This window comes from Schistocerca piceifrons, chromosome 7, assembly GCF_021461385.2.
Source record: "Schistocerca piceifrons isolate TAMUIC-IGC-003096 chromosome 7, iqSchPice1.1, whole genome shotgun sequence".
Taxonomy (NCBI): Eukaryota; Metazoa; Arthropoda; class Insecta; order Orthoptera; family Acrididae; genus Schistocerca; species Schistocerca piceifrons.
The window spans coordinates 581,847,541-581,870,722 of NC_060144.1; the positions used below are offsets into that span (position 1 = coordinate 581,847,541).

The 23,182-nt window shown below is 37.9% G+C and overlaps 1 protein-coding gene across 2 annotated transcripts in view; it reads right to left on the reverse strand.

Annotated features, from left to right (window-relative positions):
• Positions 1 to 340: 340 nt before the first annotated feature.
• The window catches only part of LOC124804838 (A-kinase anchor protein 17A-like), a 134,433-nt gene continuing 111,591 nt past the window's right edge, over positions 341 to 23,182 (reverse strand). For both annotated transcript variants that reach the window (XM_047265187.1, XM_047265188.1), the window contains exons 5-6: positions 14,757 to 14,988; positions 341 to 1,037 (exon numbers count right to left, since the gene is read on the reverse strand). In XM_047265187.1, coding sequence (XP_047121143.1) covers positions 490 to 1,037; positions 14,757 to 14,988 — 780 coding nt within the window. In that variant the 3' untranslated portion in view covers positions 341 to 489. The remainder of the gene's footprint in view (positions 1,038 to 14,756; positions 14,989 to 23,182) is intronic.

A 23,182-nucleotide genomic window follows, 5' to 3' on the forward strand; every position in this document is an offset into this window, starting at 1 on the left:
GATTGCCGAGTATCGATGTAGATGTAATATATTAGTGTAGAAAGTAAAACTTCCACAACAAAGCAGTGTACAAAAGCAAATACTTGTTTGCAACCCACCCTTCACCAGCATTGCCTTGAATGTGACTCTTGTAATAATGACCTGACTGATTTACTTATTTGTTTCTTGTGTATCTCCTTTTTCACATGCTTACAAAGGAACCTTTTAAACAAAATATTATTAATTCAGATAGACTCAGCATAAATTTTTTATGGTTCTGGTTTATCTGCCAAGCTGCAAAATATAGCAAAAAATAGGTCATCATATCTATGACATAAAGAATAATAAGAGTATTGCGGGACATTAACTTCATTTATTTTTACTAGTCTTTATACAGAAAGAATGAGGGTACAATATACAATATTATCTTGTTTGCTACAAGATCATAAAAATATTAACACATAGACATTCAATCGAAGAATGTAAGAAACATCTTTATTCAATAAATTGTCATCTTTTGCTTTTCTTCTTGTGTTTTGTTTGTACTTCTAAATTTTTGTGATGGTTGTGAGATTTTTCGTCACTCTCTTCATGCTTATGAGATGATAAATTACTTGAGACTGATGATGGGTGGTTACAGAGACTGGTACTGTCACGTGAACATTCTTCTCTAGACCCTGATCTCTTTCTCTTTCTTGAATGAGAGCTCAGTGAATTGTTAGGATCTCCACTTTCCTCGGCAGATTTAGGTCTAGCTTTGGATGATTTCTTGAAGTGTCTGCAATAGCCATCGTTGATGTCACCACAATGTGAAGTCTGTGTGTGGTGACTAAAATGCCTACCATGAAACTCTGGATTCCAATGTGGTGAAAAGAAATCATGGGTAGTATAACCACCTGGTACACATTGGAATGTAGGACTGTGATAGAAGTAGTTGTTGCAGCCAGTATAAATGTAATTGTCCACACGTTTGAAATAAGGCCGATGCTCCATTTGCCTGTGGAATCTGCGGTGCTTTGTCTTCGACTTGTGTTTATGTCGCTTATGCTTCTTCTTATCTACAACAAAAAGGCAGTTTTGCACAATAAAATATGCAGAACTTTTCTAATCACTATATGTAAACTCTTTATGATCGTAACTGCAGTCTGAAAATATTTATAATGCACATGTAAAAATTTGACCAACAAAAAGCAATAAGACTGACAGGAAGCCAGTATGACTTCTCTATGGAGGAACCTATCAAATATCAGGGCTCCTCATCAAGCACAAGCATACACAAGACATGCTGCTTAGAAGTATGTCTGTTATCAACATCACCAGCACTATTATGGCTTTTGGAGGGGGTTTGAATGTCAGTAGTTTAACACTTATTCAGTTGACGGTAAGCTGAGACATTGATTATGGAAGTAATTAACACAGTTCTGCAACAGGTAGATGTATTAACAAAATTAACAAATGTCAATACGAATTGCCCATAGTCTATGTGGGAGCAAACAATGCACTATTGGTTGTAACACGTGAACCACCAATATCAGAGGCCCCCCTCTGCCAATTTTCCATTGAAAACATGTCAAATCCAGTAATTCAAACTGATTGCTTCAAATTTGCATGCAACTGGACACTTCTGAATTATGAGGACTCTTAGCCCATAATACAGACGAACTCTGATATCAGGGAATTTCCAAGAATATTATGGTGTTATCATGACTCACTTTCTTTTAAAATACTGTACAAGGGTCAGATATGAAAGGAACATAAATCAAAAGCTGGAAAATGAATTAAACTTATTCAGATCCAAGTATAATGTAACCAACTGAAAAGCAGTTCTGTTGGAGCACAAAAATAGTGAGTATACTTCTCCAAAAAAAGACTGACAGGAAAGGGGGAACCAGGTGCCTTATTCCACATCCTGCCTTCCTCACCAAAAATTGTAACATATTCATGCTCTTTTACCACAGAACATTCTAAATCCTTTTTTCTAGTCTCTCTTTGCAGTGAAGCCTTCATACTCAGCATCTACCTCTCACTACCACTGTCTTCATATGGGCAATTCCATGTCCGTTCAATGTAGCACTCAACTTAACCCACTCAGATTTCTTTCAAATTTGGTGCATTAAATGATACAGATGGGTGATGGAAAACAATCAATTTGTAGAGGTACAGGACAATTGTGAAGAAAGATACAGGTCTGCCACACCAGACACTTGTATTATCAAAAGTTATGACATTCTCACAAAAGTGGATCCAGTGAAGCCAACTGCATCTGCATCAGATCTGGTAAATATTAACAATTCAATTGGAGACTTGTGAAATGAGATGTAACCATTTTTATTGCCTTTTCATTGAAGCTACACTGTAAATGGTTCATAATACCACGACAATAATAATTTTTGTTCAAAATTACTTATGAATTGTATATTTTAATAAATTGTGTTTCATACTTATATGCTACCTTCAGCATTCTGATAGTGTGCTGCTGGCCGCTGTGTCCGAGTGATTCTAGGTGCTTCAGTCCGGAATTGTGCTGCTGCTACGGTAGCAGGTTCGAATCCTGCCTCGGGCTTGGATGTGTGTGATGTCCTTAGGTTAGTTAGGTTTAAGTAGTTCTAAGTCTAGGGAATTGATGACCTCAGATGTTAAGCTTCATAGTGCTTAGAGTCATTTGAACCATTTGATAGTGTGCTGATGCTGCGACAATAAATTTTTGGTACAAAGTCTTCAGTGTGCCATCTTGATATCTACCATGTTTATAGTAGCATAATGGAAATACACAAAATATTTTTAAAAAAAATCTAGGGTGGGGTGTTCCGAGATATTTACGGTCAAAGCTTAAGCTCAATGACCTTGAATGTGAAAATTTTTGAAAACCCACTATCTCCCACGTCAATGTAAAGCTCTACTCATTAGCTTTTCAATTATATCAGTTTCATAGTTGTATCTGGATTGGAACCAGAATTATAGTCAATTATGTTGAGACAGACCCATGTAAATTTCACACTATTTCCAATTCTGCAGACTTTTAACTTTCTTCGCAACTATCACATATCTCTGCAAACTGGTAGTTTTCTATCTCCTATCTGAATCATTTAAAGAAATCTGAGATGGTGACGCTGAAAATGTTAGTTTTCTGCACTGATTTTACCCGTATGTCTCTCTCCCACTGTCTCTTTTTTCTCCCACTTGCACTTTCTCCTATTTGTCCCTCCCACTGGCACTGTCTTAATCCCTTTCTCTCATTGCTCCCTATCACTGACCCCACCTCTGCCACATTCACTGGCTGTCTGCCCCAATGTTATTGTCTTTGTCCCATTCTTTTCCTCTCCCGTTCCCACTATCTCTTTCTCTGTTGTTTACCGCCTGAGGTCTTTCTATTCAACCACCACTGCCTTCTCTCCACACGTATCCTTGGGAATGGATTGCTCAGGGTTTTGACCCCTAGACTGGAAAACAGTAACATGTGTATATAGTTGATGGTGGAAATTGGGCAAATTTATTTGTGTTAAAGTTCACTGGTTTGGAGGGGCCCAGACTATCCAAGCCTATGTATCGACTCCATTCACCTCTATGTAGACTTTCTTGGCATGTTAACAGATCTATCTCTTGTTGGGTCTTCAGCCGGATAAAAACTCATCTGCTCACAATTTTTCTTTGGTCCGTATGGCCCCCATAATCAGGTGAGAAAAGCTAAGACAGTCTCGCTGATAACGGATTCAAACTGTGAATGGTGGAACCTCTGCAAGCAGCGAAAACATGAAAGCTTAGGTAATGTGCAAGTGCTTAAACATTGCTGAAGCCCCCTGGCGCAAGAAGAGTTGCAGCGCCTCCGGTGGTGAATACTGTTGAAACACAATATATTGTTAGAAATCAATACTCATAGCTGGCCAATACAGATGCCGTTGTTTCTTCACATCTGATAAAACAAGATTCCAAGTTTTACTTAGCAGGTATCCATTATCATAGTTAATGATATTATCTGTTAGTCTGATTTTGACAGATTCTTTTAAAACACAATCCCCGTAATGTGAGGTGTTTGCAGCCACTTGTGTCTCATTGTACAGCATCTTATGTCCCTCTGTAAGCCACTGCCCAGCCATCGCACATTTGTCAAGTTGTAATAATTGTGTATGGCTACGATGTTCAACACATCTGTCATTGACGGTATGAATATTTTGTTCACTGTATATTTTACCGGATTCACATGGTATTTTGTAAACACCAGGCTTCCTCAAACCTAAATTGTCCTTCACAGAGCCAAGAAGTGCTATACTCTTAGCTGGCAGATGGAATAAACATCTGATTTCATGTTTCATCAAAACCCTACCTATCTTGGCAGACATGTTCCCAGCATATGGAAGGAAAGCCACAATACTAAAAGTGTCTTCAGCTCATTTAGGTAATGGTCCAAACTCAGATGCACATCATATCTGTCTGTTTATATAGCCCTTATGATTAAACACACCCTTAAGATGTTGCAACTCTTGTGGTAAATTCTCAGCATCTAAGATAGCATACGCTCTTTTGACCAAGGTCCTTATGACCCCTGTACATTGAAACAGTGGATGACCAGTGGTAGCATGTAAATACCTATCAGTATATGTCGGTTTCCTATAAACTCTGTGTCCAAGAACACCGTCATCTTTTTTTATAACCGAAAAGGGTAACTCTCCCTTCTTTTCAATCTCCATTGTGAATCTGATTTTAGAATGAAGACAAACTGGTGCAATAACAAGTATGAAAAATCTATTGCATCTGGCCAAACAAGAAACATATCGTCAGCATACCTCAAAAAACAAGTGGGCTTCAATTTTTAACGATATATTGGTTTTCAGTAGTATTCACTACTGGAGGCACTGCAACTCTTCTTGCATCAGGGGGCAGCATAAATGCGCGAGTGCTTGCATGTTACCTCAGCGCATGCGCTTTCGTATTTTCACTGCATATAAAGGTTTCGTTGTTCACAGTTTGAATCAGTTATCGGCAAGAGCAGCTTAGCTTTTCTCACCTGATGATGGTGGCCAGCTGGACCATAGAAATATTGTGTGCAGATGACAGTATGATCCAGCTGAACACCCGACAATCTCTACTGCCACTGTGTCTCACCAATTACCACCACCTATTCTCTCTTTGGCTCTCACAGCTATTCTCTTAATTCATCTTTCCATTTCTCTGCCACTATCTCCCTCACACCATAACTGTCTCCCCTTGCTTTCCCTCCCACTGGCACTGTCTCTTCTGTCTTTCACAGTCAATGACTCTTTGCTGGTCTCTTTCAGCACAAAAAGCATGAATACGTTCACATGCCAAAATTTTTGGTAAGGAAGATAGATCAGGATTCAGGCAGCTGGTTTCCCACTTTTCTGTTGACGTCTTTTAAAGAGGAACATATTCGGTTTTTTTGTGCTCTGAAAGGAGCTTTTTTCAGCTGTTTCCCTTCTTTTCCCTGTTAGGGTAGGATGTGCTGCTTATATAAAATTAATTCTGTACAGCAATAACGTTTTGACAGTTTGCTTATACTTCGACACATTTACATACAAACAACATAAAAACAATAAATAAGTACCTCTAATATAATATTAAAACAAATCATCTCCCATTCAATGAAAGCTCACTTTACTGGGCAACATTTTAGACTACAATGACAGTATACCAAAAAAATGTTGTGTTCAGTTTCCAAGAACAATGGATTGTGTGTGACAAAATAATTTTTATGCTACCAGGTGGCACCATTAATTGTTTCCTGGTTAAGACAGCCTGTATACAGGTGTAGAGCCCCTTATAAAGAGTCAGCACACTATAAATTTTTATTGGTGGAAAAATGGCAATTAAAACATAGTTTGAAAATGCTGGAGTTACAATAGACACAATAGAAAACAGAACACATTTCAGAAAGGCAGTTCAAAAGGCAGAATTTCAGGAGAGAAAGAAAATAACTAGACGAAAGTGGACTCAAGAAGAAAGGGAACAACACTCTAAAAGGATGAAGGAAATTTGGAAACTGAAGAAATCTAATACAATGAAGAGTAGCCAAAGTTGATTCATCATACCCTTCAAATGGGTTATTCGAAAGAAAGAAAGAAAAAAAAAACAAAACAAAACAAAACAAAACAAAACAAAACAAAAAAAACAAAAAAAAAACAGTTTGGTGACCTCAGAACCCTTGCAATGGCTTCAGAACCCTTGCCATGTGTCCACTATGTCAGTTAAAACTACATTTATGCCTCATACCTGGTATTACTACATAGTTTATGTACAAAAGTATGGTAACTTTGAACCTATTTTGACGATTTGGCATGAACAGAAGTTACAGAAGTGGTCACCCCCACAACTGGTACTTTTGTATCCAAAAATCATGGTTTTTTGAGCAAATCTTGATAATGGATAAAGAATTTTACAAATGGAAAAATGTTTCTAGAGAAATGTCTAGAGAATGTACAGTTAAAATCTGAGTAATTTTCTATGCTTAGTTATATATCTAAAAACTCTTTGTTTTAGATATATTTTTCCCATGTGGAATGTTTCCCTCTATTAATTAATTTCTATGCTTAGTTATTTAGATAATTGAAACCCATGGTGCAAAAATGACTAAAAACTGGTTTTTGCTATTTTGTGCGTAAGTATGGTATCTTTGAACAAACAGACAATGATACTGAAAAAAAGTTTCAAAGTTTTCTGAGAACTTCATCTTAAGAACATGTGAAGGTATGGTACCATCACAAAGAAATATATTTAACATCAGTTATTAGTTTACATGGCAAAGTTATGGATCCGCCACACAATAATAAGTGTGTATTACAGCTACCTCTGGTTTGGCTGAGGTCAGAGGTATGAAACAGTCTGTGATAGCTAACAATGTTTTTCAGGGGACAGTAATTGCTGTCACTTGACACAAGCACAGTACAGTAGTTGCAGGATAACAGTTTGAGAGTGGAGTTGAGGCAGTGCGCTAGCCAGCACTGTTAGGCTGTTTTGCTAATGATTTCTTCAAATGCTTACTCGTACAGTGGTTGGTTACTGTAAGTTTCTGTGTGAGTGCAATTGGTAACATATGGTGGCATGTTGAATGTGACTTAGCCGTGTGTATTTAAAAGTGTTCATAATTCTAGAGAATCTGTAATAAAACATAGAGTTCATGATCTCTTCCCAATCATTGTTCTCAATCGATTCGTTCATCAGTAGTTCCCCTAAAGGATCAGCTCTTCCAGTCAGATAATTATTAAATTCACAGAGAAATCTGTACAAGAAATCATCATAATATAACAGTCCAGACATGTTATATATGGAAATCAGTGACAAGGGTGTTGAATCTGAACAATCTTCGAATCCAGAGTATGATGTCTAGTGTCAACATACTGTGAGTGAAGTTGGTATTTTCAACAGTGCCTTGATTTTTCAAGCAACATTGGATAGGGAAAGGAATATAAACAATGAATAATTAAGCTGATAATAATGTGCATGCACAGTATAGATATAAATAACAATATATAAAAACAAAGATGAGGTGACTTACCGAACGAAAGCGCTGGCAGGTCGATAGACACACAAACAAACACAAACATACACACAAAATTCAAGCTTTCGCAACAAACTGTTGCCTCATCAGGAAAGAGGGAAGGAGAGGGGAAGACGAAAGGAAGTGGGTTTTAAGGGAGAGGGTAAGGAGTCATTCCAATCCCGGGAGCGGAAAGACTTACCTTAGGGGGAAAAAAGGACAGGTATTCACTCGCACATAGACATATGTCTGCTTGTGTCTGTATGTGTGGATGGATATGTGCGTGTGTGCGAGTGAATACCTGTCCTTTTTTCCCCCTAAGGTAAGTCTTTCCGCTCCCGGGATTGGAATGACTCCTTACCCTCTCCCTTAAAACCCACTTCCTTTCGTCTTCCCCTCTCCTTCCCTCTTTCCTGATGAGGCAACAGTTTGTTGCGAAAGCTTGAATTTTGTGTGTATGTTTGTGTTTGTTTGTGTGTCTATCGACCTGCCAGCGCTTTCGTTCGGTAAGTCACCTCATCTTTGTTTCTATATATATTTTTTCCCACGTGGAATGTTTCCTTCTATTATATTGATATAAATAACAATAGCTAGTCAAACTGAAAATAGTGACACAATTAACAGAGAGGACAGTATTGATCAGGATGGTGTTGCCACAGACATCGTTAATGAATAAGAAACCAGTAACAGAATTCAAAGTACAAATGTAGTAGCAGAAAATGAAAGTTCAAATCTGGATGTAAATGCTGAATCAAGTGAGACTGCAATAGACAACAATCGGACTGGTGCTGTAGGAAGGGAGGATGCATTAATGCAGCTCTTACAAATGAAATTCACTGATTTAAATAAAAGATCTGATGATCAGGAGCAAAATTTAAATAAAAATCTTGACAACCAGGAGTAATATTTAAATAAAAAGCCTTATGAGAATAACAATAAGTTAGACGATATTAAGAGGGATATAAGTGCAGAGAATCAAATATTGAGAGAGGATTTGAACAAATAACTTAATTAACATACTCAAAAATTGGATGTAATGTTGGATGAAAAGGTGGTAGATATTTGTATGACTTGCAAGATTTATTGACAGATTTGAAACACAAGATTACATGAATGAAGAAAATCAAATATACCGATGACATTCAGGACAGTGAGCAATAAGACGAAGATAAAGAATCTGAAGTGGTTGAAGTTCAATCTCAACTAATCTTACACCAACAAGAAATTTATCAGTCTACTGAAATGAGTGCAGTAATTCATTATCCTATTGTTGGCATGCAAAGGTCATGTGATGATAGTAGTATGGAAGACAAGGTGATTTTTGATTTATGACGACATTCTACACAGTTTAAAAGTAACGCTAATGAGCAGTATCTATTTATCAAGGCCAATGTGACAATGGTTGGAAGTTCACATGTGAAGATATTTATTGGTTGAGCAAGGGAGTTACTATGGGAAATGTTATTTCAACATGATGAAAAATGGTTTTGCTATTAACGGATAGCTTAAAGTTTTACACTTGTGAAATCTGAGTAACACAGATATAACTGACTTTTGTGCACAGCAAATGTACATTGGGGACTACATAGCATGAAAGTTAGGCATGGAAGATATTCTGGCATCAGTACAGTTCAGAATAGCATGCTCAAGTCACTATTTGTCCAAGGATTGACATAGCTATATACATAACTTATTAAACCACAGCCAGCATGCAAAGACTTGTGATCAGAACTTTACTACAGATCAGAAGAAGAATTTAAAGTGGAACAGTAGATCAAAAAAATAGAGCAAGAAGGAGAAAATAAGAGATTTGTATGCTCACATTGTGAAGAAGAAAAAGAGACAAAAAAAGATCAGAAAGGGAAGAGTGCAAAATTTCAAATTTACTTTCGAATGATAACAAATGGAGATGACTTTCAAAACTCTGACTTTTGTGGGATTTTGTTAATGTTTTTACAGATAAGTGTGTGTGTATAGATAAGTGTGTGTGTATTTAAAGTTACTTTCTTGAAATTTTTTAACCAATTTTTGCATGCAACTTTACTTAATGATGCAGCGGCACATTTTGGAGTGATTCTGCCACATGTTTTCTTTCTGTGCTCACGAGGTACTGGCCAGCCATGCTACATCATCATCATGTCAGGCTGTGCAATCAAGTGACTTATGGAAGGTGACCAATGTTACAGCATGTGATGTCACCAGTTCACAAGCTTTCCAAGGAGTGACACACCGAGACATGCAGCCCATGACCACGATCACCGCTGCGTGCAGCTAGCTGTCGGTTCCCTTATAAGTTTCAGTGTGAATGTGATCAGTAACATATGGTGGCACATGAAATGTAGCTTAGCTGCATGCAATTAAAAGTGTTAATAATTCTTGCGTATCAGTAATAAAACACACAGTTTGTGATCTCATAACAATCGTTGTTCTCAATCAATTATATCATCATCTGCTTCCCTAAATGATAAGCACTTGCAGTCAGTTAATTATTAAATTCATTGAGAAAGCTGAACAAGAAATCATTTTAATATAACAGCCCAGACATGTTGTAAACATCTGGTAAAAATTTTGATGGTGTGTCACAAACAGAAATTATACAAGTGGCCAACCTGATAATTGGTACTTTTGGTAATCAAAAAGCATGGTATTTCGAGGTTTTCTCATGAACTGCCCATGAATAAATGGTGCTTTTATAAGCTGCCTACAGCCCATCCTAGATCACACATAATGCAAAAGAACCAACTAATTTCATCAATTTGCCTGGTCTGTGGGCTGGAGGAAGTTTGTAATGTTTATATTTTGGCCCTGAACTGTAGGACAGTTACAGTATGCCTGTTCTTCCGATAATTGTGCTGCAAAGTGACTCATTGCTCATCTTTGGACTGTGTAAAATGCTGCCGGTAAAAAGATATACTTCAAAGAATTATGGTTGTCAGAAAATTTATGTGAGACCAGATAATGATGACTGAGACCTGTAAATGAATGTTCAGCTACACAACATGGATACAATAGCAGATCAAATATTTGCAGGCATGAGAATAATATGGAGATGGTGTGTATGACAGGAGAGCATACCACTTCAATTTTACTGGACTGAATATTTAAAGGGGGGGGGGGGTGTAGATATGGAGGCAGTGGAAGTCAGTTCTCTTCACAGACAAGCCATGCCCTGTTATAAAACATTTTTGGTTTACTTGCTGTGGCAAATCTGGATAAAATCTCAACCTTTCAATGAAGACAATGGAGGATTTTTGTTGAAAGCTGGAGATTTTAGCCAGATTTGACATGAAAAGTGATGAGTATGTTTTATATAAGAATGTTGTTGCGAGGAATTTCGATCACATATCAATCATATCCTGTTTTCAGGATCCAATGATCTAAGAGAGATTGGAGTGTATACAATTTGCAAAAATACTCTAAAGACATAACCTAGAAACATAAATATTTGTGTATGAAATAATAGTGGCCAATAAAGGCAACGATCCATATTACTGTGCTATGGACAGAGTAGGAGCCCATACGTGGCAAGCCCATAAGAACTGAATTTAATATGCTCAAAGAGTCTCCTATTGTTTTAAGCACTGTACTGTAATAAGTCAAATAAGAGCATGCAATCAACTAAAAAAAAAGGTGGGAATTTAAGGAGATGGGACCTGGATAAACTGACTAAACTAGAGGTTGTACAGAGGTTCAGGGACAGCATAAGGGAACAATTGACAGGAATGGGGGAAAGAAATACGGTAGAAGAAGAATGGGTAGCTCTGAGGGATGAAGTAGTGAAGGCAGCAGAGGATCAGGTACGTAAAAAGACTAGGGCTAGTACAAATCCTTGGGTAACAGAAGAAATATTGAATTTAATTGATGAAAGGAGAAAATATAAAAATGCAGTAAATGACTCAGGCAAAAAGGAATACAAACATCTCAAAAATCAGATCGACAGGAAGTGCAAAATGGCTAAGCAGGGATGGCTAGAGGACAAATGTAACAATGTAGAGGCTTATCTCACTAGGGGTAGGATAGATACTGCCTACAGGAAAATTAAAGAGACCTTTGGAGTAAAGAGAACCACTTGTATGAATATCAAGAGCTCAAATGGAAACCCAGTTCTAAGCAAAGAAGGGAAAGCAGAAAGGTGGAAGGAGTATATAAAGGGTCTATACAGGGGCGATGTACTTGAGCAGAGTATTATGGAAATGGAAGAGGATGTAGATGAAGATGAAATGGGAGATACAATACTGTGTGAAGAGTTTGACAGAACACTGAAAGACCTGAGTTGAAAGAAGGCCCCGGGAGTAGACAACATTCCATTAGAACTACTGATGGCCTTGGGAGAGCCAGTCCTGACAAAACTCTACCATCTGGTGAGCAAGACGTGTGAGACAGGCGAAATGCCCTCAGACTTCAAGAAGAATATAATAATTCCAATCCCAAAGAAAGCAGGTGCTGACAGATGTGAAAATTACCGAACTGTCAGTTTAATAAGTCACAGCTGCAAAATACTAGCGCAAATTCTTTACAGACGAATGGAAAAACTGGTAGAAGCTGACCTCGGGGAAGATCAGTTTGGATTCCGTAGAAATATTGGAACACGTGAGGCAATACTGACCCTACGACTTATCTTAGAAAATAGATTAAGGAAAGGCAAACATATGTTTGTAGCATTTGTAGACTTAGAGAAAGCTTTTGGCAATGTTGACTGGAATACTCTATTTCACATTCTAAGGGTGGCGGGGGTAAAATACAGGGAGCGAAAGGCTATTTACAATTTGTACGGAAACCAGATGGCAGTTATAAGAGTCGAGGGGCATGAAAGGGAAGCAGTGGTTGGGAAGGGAGTGAGACAGGGTTGTAGTCTCTCCCCGATGTTATTCAATCTGTATATTGAGCAAGCAGTGAAGGAAACAAAAGAAAACTTCGGAATAGGTATTAAAATCTATGGAGAAGAAATAAAAAACTTGAGGTTCGCCGATGACATTGTAATTCTGTCAGAGACAGCAAAGGACTTGGAAGAGCAGTTGAACGGAATGGACAGTGTCTTGAAAGGAGGATATAAGATGAACATCAACAAAAGCAAAACGAGGATAATGGAATGTAGTCGAATTAAATCGGGTGATGCTGAGGGAATTAGATTAGGAAATGAGACACTTAAAGTAGTAAAGGAGTTTTGCTATTTAGGGAGTAAAATAACTGATGATGGTCGAAGTAGAGAGGATATAAAATGTAGACTGGCAATGGCAAGAAAATCGTTTCTGAAGAAGAGAAACTTGTTAACGTCGAGTATAGATTTAAGTGTCAGGAAGTCATTTCTGAAAGTATTTGTATGGGGTGTAGCCTTGTATGGAAGTGAAACATGGGCAATAAATAGTTTGGAAAGGAAGAGAATAGAAGCTTTGGAAAAGTGGTGCTACAGAAGAATGCTAAAGATTAGATGGGTAGATCACATAACTAATGAGGAGGTATTGAATAGGATTGGGGAGAGGAGAAGTTTGTGGCACAACTTGACTAGGAGAAGGGATCAATTGGTAGGACATTTTCTGAGGCATCAAGGGATCACCAATTTAGCACTGGTGGGCAGCATGGAGGGTAAAAATCGTAGAGGGAGACAAAGAGATGAATACACCAAGCACATTCAGAAGGATGTAGGTTGCAGTAGGTACTGGGAGATGAAGAAGCTTGCACAGGATAGAGTAGCATGGAGAGCTGCATCAAACCAGTCTCAGGACTGAAGACGACAACAACAACACATCAACTAAATTTCTGTGAGGTCAAATTGTGGGTCAGTACGAAGCGGGGAGATCCTTGTGAATAGCTGCTGAAATGTGTTGCACATGACTTATTGGTTGGGTATTAATGATGGCACTGTGGACCATGGAATATATATATGCTGACTGCATGGTTTCCTAGTGGCAGCAGCCTACAGGAGCACTTCTGGACAGCCACACAAATTACAATCATCAGTGCCGAATCTAGAGTGACAACCAGGTGCATTAGGAATCATTTTCTGGAGGTTGAGCTAGTACTTTAAGCCACACTTGCTATCAAGCTTCATAACATTGCAACCTGTCTTTGACACTGTAACAAAACAGTTAACTGGAGAGACAAACTGCACAAAATTGTTTTCATGTATGAGAGCAGATTCTGTAGATTCATCAGTGAAGCTAATTCACAAGCACAGCTTAAATCAGGGAATTGGTAAATGCTAGAGTATATCAAACCCAACACTAAGAATCATGGTGTTGGAAGCCGTAGCCTAGAGTGAGTATCACCTCTGGTATTCACCGAGATGGCACCAAAGACTCCAGGCTACATCCAGATTGCCATCCATCTAATTCTGTTGCCACTCTCACAATGTTGTGGCAATGTGCTTCTCTATCAGTATAATGTCTGTACATACACTTCTAACATTTCTTTAAGGTGTTCAGCAATTCCACTGGTCAGAATGACCATCTGATTTGTTCTCTATTGAGCTTATGAAGGATAAATATGGGACACTGTGCAAAGGCATCTGCATCAGGATGAATTATTGGTAATATACCTTGACCAAATGAAATAACAGGTAGAAGCTACAAGGAACACTATCATCTAACATGACATTCAGCACCTGTATTCATGATTCAGGACTGCAAGGAATACATGTGAGATTATATGAGATACTGAAATTTTTAGCCAAAATTATCTACCTGTTAGTGTATGACTCTATGATTACAATCATATACACCATCTAACATGTGTAATACCTGAATGAACTTCAGGTGTAATAATTTAGCAGTATTATAGTGCAGATAGCTTTGCAGAAAAAAATAGTGTACTTAAATTCTGATGTTGCTTCATTAGTCATAAGTTTGCAATTCCTGCATGTATCTCTAGCTGATAGTAGATGCAAGGCCAAAACTATCAGTGCAGCATTAAAATGTTCATTACTAAGATTTTTTAAATATTCAATAATATAAAATTAATATTTTTTTAATATTCAGTCATATAAAGTAACAAAGCAAGGTGAATGTTAATGTTAATCATTTATTCTGTTATGCATGACTATTTATAACTATTTTGTATAAGTATAGCTCTTATATAGACTTGGGTAAATGTCATTCATTTCTAACAAATCTTCTATGAAGTTGCAATTTTCACAAACAGTTGTGTAGATCTTAGGCTCCTGTATTCTGTGTGTACATATATAGGTACAGAACTACATCAAATTCAACTGTTATCATAAAATCACAAGAACCAAATAAACATATGGTGAAATTTAACTGAAATTAAACAGAACCAAATAAACACAACTTACGTTTTTTCTTGTGACAGAGAGGAGAACCAGAGTTACTGCTCTGTGGTGACCTTTCTGGAGTCTGTTTACTACTAGAGGGGATACTGCAATGGGATTGATTTTGTTCATCACATGCTGGTGTTGTACATTCAGTCTCTTCTGCCTTCACGTGTAGTTTTTGTAGTCGCTTGTACTTCTTTATTAACCTTTCACGCAGTTCTCTTTCTATCTTTTCTGCTCTCTCTTCTTGGGTCTGATGGGAATAAGATTGAATTACTCAAGGAAGAGAACACCTAAATAATTTTTAATTTATTTGTCATCATTTTTAAACAGCACACATGTATGACTATGAAAACTTTCCCAGATGATGATACCACAAAGGGAAGTATTTGTACTGACTAAATGTTTTTACTACATTTGTATTTGCTGAAGATCACTCTCTATTCGTGATGTGATATCAGGTACAATTCTGCACTGTATAAGACAAAAGAAGATTATCACAAAATATCTGAGTGTTCACAAAAGAAGGTGAAGTTTAAGCTGAACCAATCTTGACATTTTCCATTTCGTGCATGTACAAAAGATACTGTTTGTCCTGAATGTAAAACACTGATGATGCGGGCATGTACAAAATTTTTGCTGTCTTCTTGACGTTCATTCACTAACTTGTTGCGTGTATAGTAACACATTTTGATTCTAACTAGATGACTCTGGAAGGAAGGTTAATGTACTCTCAACATTGAGGTCATCAGAGAGAGTGCTGGCTCAACTGATGGCTGTGACCATGTCAAAGGACCATTTTGGAAAATGCCTAAAATGGTTTAGAGAACCCATAGAAAACCTAAATATGCAGGGATGAACAGAGGTTTGAACTCTGCTGCTCCTATGTGTAAGTTCAGCATCAGCTGCTTGCTACGTCATCTAACTTGACTAGATGCTACTACTTCTACAGTGACAAAAGAATGGGATGCATGAGACAATGCAATATTATTGTTTTACAATTTGGAAGTGCATTATATGGCACAGTAGCAAAGTCTACGGCACCCTCCATAATTCTATTTGCTGATCATACAATGAAGATTTTCACAAGATGTTGTCTTAGTTGTTGGTGAATCTTCCACGACAATGAAGTTCCGTAGACTATAACCATACAATCCAAAAGACCATTTTCTGAGTATTAATACTAAGGAAGACATTCACAGGATGAAAAATTTTGAATTGTGTGAATTGTGATTTATTAGTCTCATAACATACACTTAGCAAATCATGTGATTATGGTACAGGAGACATGTCAAAAATTATTGTTGTTGTTGTTGTCTTCAGTCCTGAAACTGGTTTGATGCAACTCTCCATGCTAATCTATCATGTGCAAGCTTCTTCATCTCCCAGTACCTACTGCAACCTACATCCTTCTGAATCTGCTTAGTGTATTCATCTCTTGGTCTCCCTCTACAATTTTTACCCTCCACACTGCTCTCCAATGCTAAATTTGTGATCCCTTGATGCCTCAGGACATGTTCTACCAACCGGCCCCTTCTTCTTATCAAGTTGTGCCACAAACTCCTCTTCTCCCCAATTCTATTCAATACCTCCTCAATAGTTACGTGATCTACCCATCTAATCTTCAGCATTCTTCTGTAGCACCACTTTTCCAAAGCTTCTATTCTCTTCTTGTCCAAACTATTTATCATCCATGTTTCACTTTCATACATGGCTACACTCCATACGAATACTTTCAGAAATGACTTCCTGACACTTAAATCTATACTCAACGTTAACAAATTCCTCTTCTTCAGAAACGCTTTCCTTGCCATTGCCAGTCTACATTTTATATCCTCTCTACTTCGACCATCATCAGTTATTTTGCTCCCCAAATAGCAAAACTCCTTTACTACTTTAAGTGTCTCATTTCCTAATCTAATTCCCTCAGCATCGCCCGACTTAATTCGGCTACATTTTGCTTTTGTTGATGTTCATCTTATATCCTCCTTTCAAGACACTGTCCATTCTGTTCAACTGCTCTTCCAGGTCCTTTGCTGTCTCTGACAGAATTACAATGTCATCGGCAAACCTCAAAGTTTTTATTTCTTCTCCGTGGATTTTAATACCTACTCCAAATTTTTCTTTAGTTTCCTTTACTGCTTGCTCAATATACAGATTGAATAACATTGGGGGGAGGCTACAACCCTGTCTCACTCCCTTCCCAACCACTGCTTCCCTTTCATGCCCCTCCACTCTTATAACTGCTATCTGGTTTCTGTACAAATTGTAAATAGACTTTTGCTCCCTGTATTTTACCCCTGCTACCCTTAGAATTTGAAATAGAGTATTCCAGTCAACATTGCCAAAAGCTTTCTCTAAGTCTACAAATGCTAGAAATATATGTTTGCCTTTCCTTAATCTATTTTCTAAGATAAGTCGTAGCGTCAGTATTGCCTCACGTGTTCCAATATTTCTACGGAATCCAAACTGATCTTCCCCAAGGTCAGCTTCTACCAGTTTTTCCATTCATCTGTAAATAATTCGCATTAGTATTTTGCAGCTGTGACTTATTAAACTGACAGTTCGGTAATTTTCACAACTGTCAGCACCTGCTTTCTTTGGGTTTGGAATTATTATATTCTTCTTGAAGTCTGAGGGCATTTCGCCTGTCTCACACGTCTTGCTCACCAGATGGTAGAGTTTTGTCAGGACTGGCTCTCCCAAGGTCATCAGTAGTTCTAATGGAATGTTGTCTACTCCCGGGGCCTTCTTTCAACTCAGGTCTTTCAGTGCTCTGTCAAACTCTTCACACAGTATCATATCTCCCATTTCATCTTCATCTACATCCTCTTCCATTCCATAATATTGTCCTTAAGTACATTGCCCTTGTATAGACCCTCTATATACTCCCTCCACCTTTCTGCAAAAATGGTTCAAATGGCTCTGAGCACTATGGGACTTAACTACTGAGGTCATCAGTCCCCTAGAACTTAGAACTACTTAAACCTAACTAACCTAAGGACACCACACACATCCATGCCCGAGGCAGGATTCGAACCTGCGACCGTAGCGGTCATGCGGTTCCAAACTGACGCGCTTAGAACCGCACGGCCACACCGGCCGGCCACCTTTCTGCTTTCCCTTCTTTGCTTAGAACTGGGTTTCCATCTGAGCTCTTGATATTCATACAAGTGGTTCTCTTTTCTCCAAAGGTCTCTTTAATTTTCCTGTAGGCAGTATCTATCCTACCCCTAGTGAGATAAGCCTCTACATTGTTACATTTGTCCTCTAGCCATCCCTGCTTAGCCATTTTGCACTTCCTGTCGATCTCATTTTTGAGATGTTTGTATTCCTTTCTGCCTGAGTCATTTACTGCATTTTTATATTTTCTCCTTTCATCAATTAAATTCAATATTTCTTCTGTTACCCAAGGATTTCTACTAGCCCTCATCTTTTTACCTACCTGATCCTCTGCTGCCTTCACTACTTCATCCCTCAGAGCTACCCATTCTTCTTCTACCATATTTCTATCCCTCATTCCTGTCAATTGTTCCCTTATGCTGTCCCTGAAATTCTGTACAACCTCTAGTTTAGTCAGTTTATCCAGGTCCCATCTCCTTAAATTCCCACCTTTTTGCTGTTTTAATCTACAGTTCATAACCAATAGATTGTGGTCAGAGTCCATATCTGCTCCTGGAAATGTCTTACAATTTAAAACCTGGTTCCTAAATCTCTGTCTTACCATTATATAAACTATCTGAAACCTTTTAGTATCTCCAGGGTTCTTCCATGTATACAACCTTGTTTCATGTTTCTTGAACCTAGTGTTAGCTATGATTAATTTATGCTCTGTGCAAAATTCCACCAGACGGCTTCGTCTTTCATTTCTTACCCCCAATCCATATTGACCTACTATGTTTCCTTCTCTCCCTTTTCCTACTCTCGAATTCCAGTCACCCATGACTATTAAATTTTCATCTCCCTTCACTACCTGAATAATTTCTGTTATCTCATCATACATTTCATCAACTTCTTCATCATCTGCAGTGCTAGTTGGCATATAAACTTGTACTACTGTAGTGAGTGTGGGCTTCGTGTCTATCTTGGCCACAATAATGCGTTCACTATGCTGTTTGTAGTAGCTTACCCGCACTCCTATTTTTTAAATTTTCTAACCTACCTGCGTGATTAAGGGATCTGACATTCCACACTCCGATCCGTAGAACGCCAGTTTTCTTTCTCCTGATAACGATGTCCTCTTGAGTAGCCTCCACCCAGAGATCCGAATGGGGGACTATTTTACCTCCGGAATATTTTACCCAAGAGGACGCCATTATCATTTAACCATACAGTAAAGCTGCATGCCCTCGAGAAAAATTATGGCTGTAGTTTCCCCTTGCTTTCAGTCGTTCGCAATACCAGCACAGCAAGGCCGTTTTGGTTAGTGTTATAAGGCCAGATCAGTCAATCATCCAGACTGTTGCCCCTGCAACTACTGAAAAGGCTGCTGCCACTCTTCAGGAACCATCCGTTTGTCTGGCCTCTCAACAAATACACCTCCGTTGTGGTTGCACCTATGATATGGCTATCTATATCACTGAGGCACGCAAGCCTAATATTAATTTTTAAAACTATATATAGTCTATGTAGCAGTATCTATATTTTCTTATTTTCCATCATAGGTAAATATCTTTCTTGATAATGGACAATTTTTTTTCCCACAATATAATGCTAATTTGCGGTTGGATTCTGCTCAAATTATCAGTTCATCTTCCATGAACTCTTCTAATGAGTAATAACATTTGTGTATAAGAATTTCATGTAACTTCTTTTTTAGTATCCCTAGTTATATGTTTAGAATGTTTTTGCCTCTAAGTTTGTTGTAGACTTTCATGCTCATATATTGTGGGGTCTGAGCATATAATTTCAATCTATGGGCAGGAAGCATAAAATTATCTTTATTCCTTGTACTGTGCGGATGATCAAATTGGTTTTTAATGAACAATTCCAGTTTGTTGTGTAAAAATGTCATTAGCTTGTATATGTACAGGGAGGGGACAGTCAAAACTTTTAGTTTCTGTAATAATGGACGACATGATTCTCTTTGCTGTGCAGTGCACATATTTCTGATAATTTTCTTCTGGAGCTTCAGTACACGAGATATATTATTGGTGCTCCCCCTGAAAATAATGCCATATCTTATCACTGATTCAAAGTAACTTAGATACGCTACTTCGCGGGTGGACATGTTAGTAGCACTTGATAATATGTGCATGGCATATGCAAAGCTACCCAGTTTGCTGCACAGGTACTCAATATGTGTGTTCCAGTTTAATTTCGTATCGAGGTGTAGACCTAGAAATTTGGCAGAATGCACTTCTGTTAATTCTTCACTTTTATGATTTATACTAATTTCCTGGTCTTTTGACTGTTTAGTTCTGAATTGAATCAAGTTTGTTTTTGATATGTTAAGCTTCAGATCATTTAACTGGAACCATGACTCTAGCCTGTCTAATGTACCAGTGACTCTATCAGGAATTATTTCTGTTTCTTCACTTTCTATCAAGACAGACATGTCATCAGCAAACAGAATGGATGGTGAATTTATGTTTAATGGTAAGTCGTTGACATACAATAGAAAGAGAATTGGACCGAGGATTGAACCTTGTGGGACACCCTGTGTTATTGTTTTCCAGTCTGAATGGTAGCTTACACCATTTGAAGAGATGATTGTTCTTTGTTTTCTATTAGATAAGTAAGAAGTAAGCCATTAAAGCACTGCACTCTTAATCCCATATTTTTCTAGTTTGTGGATTAGCAAGGAAGGATTTATGGAATCAAAAGCCTTTGTCAGGTCGCAGAAAATTCCGATTACTTTACTGCTTTTGTCTAGAGCTGTGCTAATTTTTTTATGAAATTATTTATGGCATCTGTTGTATTTTTCCCTTGCTGGAAGGCAAAGTGATTGCACAAAATAATCCCCTGTGATACAATAAAGTTTTGGATTTGGATAGTAGCTACTTTCTCGAAAATTTTTGACAGCACTGGAAGGAGGGAGATGATAACTCCCCATATCTTCTCTTCACCCTTTCTTAAAAAGTGGTTTCATGTCCACATATCTTAATGATTCTGGAAAACAACCTTCTTCAAATTATTTGTTGATTAATTCAGCTAGTGGAGGACTTAATATTTTGTACACTGATTTAATTACTTTCACAGGTATCCCATCCCAAAACAACAAATTTTTATTTTTTAGTGATAATATAATGTCTTCTATTTCTTTCATTGTAATATTTCTAAATTTCATGGAAGATATATTTTTTCGATCAAGCCCATATGGACATACATTTTTATTGTAATTTGTAACATTGCCGTTTGATTTTGTCACATTGATAAAGAATTCATTGAAGAGTTCTGATATTTGAGCAGGATTTACAATGGTGGTGTTTTCATGCTTTATTTTACAAATTTCATGGCTGCTGCCTTTAACGCCCAATTCAGATTTAACAACAGACCTCACTGCTTTTGATTTATTCTTATGATTTGAGATTAGTTCGCTGAAGCAACTGGCACTCAGAACAGCACGTTAACTACTGAAGAAAATAGAAGAACATCACACAACACAATTCAGGCTAAGAATCAAGAGAGAAAAATTTTAACTAGCATAAACTTTACACATATCAAAATACAGTGTATGAACCAAGAGATTTTTGAAGGCTGTACCAAAGATAAACATGATTCTGCAGTTTTTCCCTATGAATATTATGAAGGAGATATTATTGAGCAAAGGATCAGATCTTCATGTCAGACATGCGCAATATGTCAACAGCAGAATGATTTATTATCAGGCACACTGATGGATCAACATCAGGACCCAAGAGCAGCTACTTATCCTTGCTTTTTCAATCTCATACTCAGCTCTAGGTTCCTGCTGTTCCTTTAGCAGATTGAGAGTAGGATCCAAGATTTAACTGAGGTAGTATTCTGAGTCACTTTTAATAAGATTTTCTATGAATTTACTTCCAAAGAATTCTGTAGGGATGGAGTCCTAAAGTGCACATCATTTATGTTGGCGGCCGAGTTTAGGTTCGTTCTGCGCATCTGACATCACAAAATACAGTCAGCCAATGAACTATGAACGACGTTGCCAGATCTCGACTGCAGAGCAGAGCATGGACGAGTGTCTTCAGTTTTAGAAACGTTCAGTCATAAATAAAGTAATAGAACAAAAGCAATGTCTTGATAGCAGACTTTGTTTTATAGAAAGTTTGGAAAAATCCATTCTTTATACCAATTGCTTCATATTCTATTAATTAATTAAACCAAACAAGCAATAAGACGCCTAATTCAGGCGATAGCAAGGAAAGGTGTTTGTATCAATTTCACGAACCACTTTTTCTCAATAAAGAACAGCGGTAATTGTTTATTTCCTACTGCACTTCGACGAATTGCGAGTAATTCATAGGCTTTAAAATAAAGCCAAACGTGCCCGGTGTAAATAAAACTTTTGTTACAGTCGCGAAAGACGGAATATTTCTCAATATTACATACGATACCTATGTGGTACTTAAATTAAATGAGATATTGTTATACAGTAAATTTTATATGAAATTTAGGTATCTTGTCCACATTTCATTCTCAACATTGTGGCAACTAAAATCGACCATATGGAAAGTATACTCTATGGACTTTTACCTCTGCAAACTCTTCAAAACTTTGTGCAATGAATTACTATATTTAATGCTCCATAATAACTGCATTGAACATCGAAACAAAATTAAGTCATTTATGGGGGGAAGGTATCAGTCAAGAAGATGTGTAAAAATCTAATTTTTGGGCCAAATAGTTTTTGTGAAATCGAATGATAAGAGTGTCAAACCAGTCGGAACACCATGTGTCAGCACAGGTGAGCAGTGCAGTGGCAAAATCGCGCACAGCATGGAATGCGGGGAGCACGTCTCTGTAGCAGCGAAAGGGTTAATGCGGCCGTGGTGGCTTTACTTCATGAACTGCGCGCTCCCCCCTAAACGTAAGCTTGCGAACTATGCTATACTATGGCGCTGCTTCTATTGGCGCGTGCGTCGTGTGCAACTGGCAGCGCAGCAATCTCCCGCGTCTGGGCGGGCATGAGCGAGCCGCCAAGATAAAAGAATTGAACTATAGAAGATGAAAGTCTATGTCAGTATCCCCATCTGGTTGAAATCCATGAGTCCCATTTCGAAGCAAAGATCTACAATTCATGCAAATGGTCCTATATCTGCATGCTAACAGTCACCATCATTCAGTACAGAGAAGTGGTTTCCTCAAGACTTTGGTTCATGTCTAGTCAGTTGCAGAAAATTTAGCAGCCGATATACAACAACTGGAAATAATATTCAATAGCAATGGTTACACCAAACAGCAAATGTGTAGCTCTCTCTGACTTGCACCAGTAGGTTGTGGGGGACACAACACAGGTGAAGGAG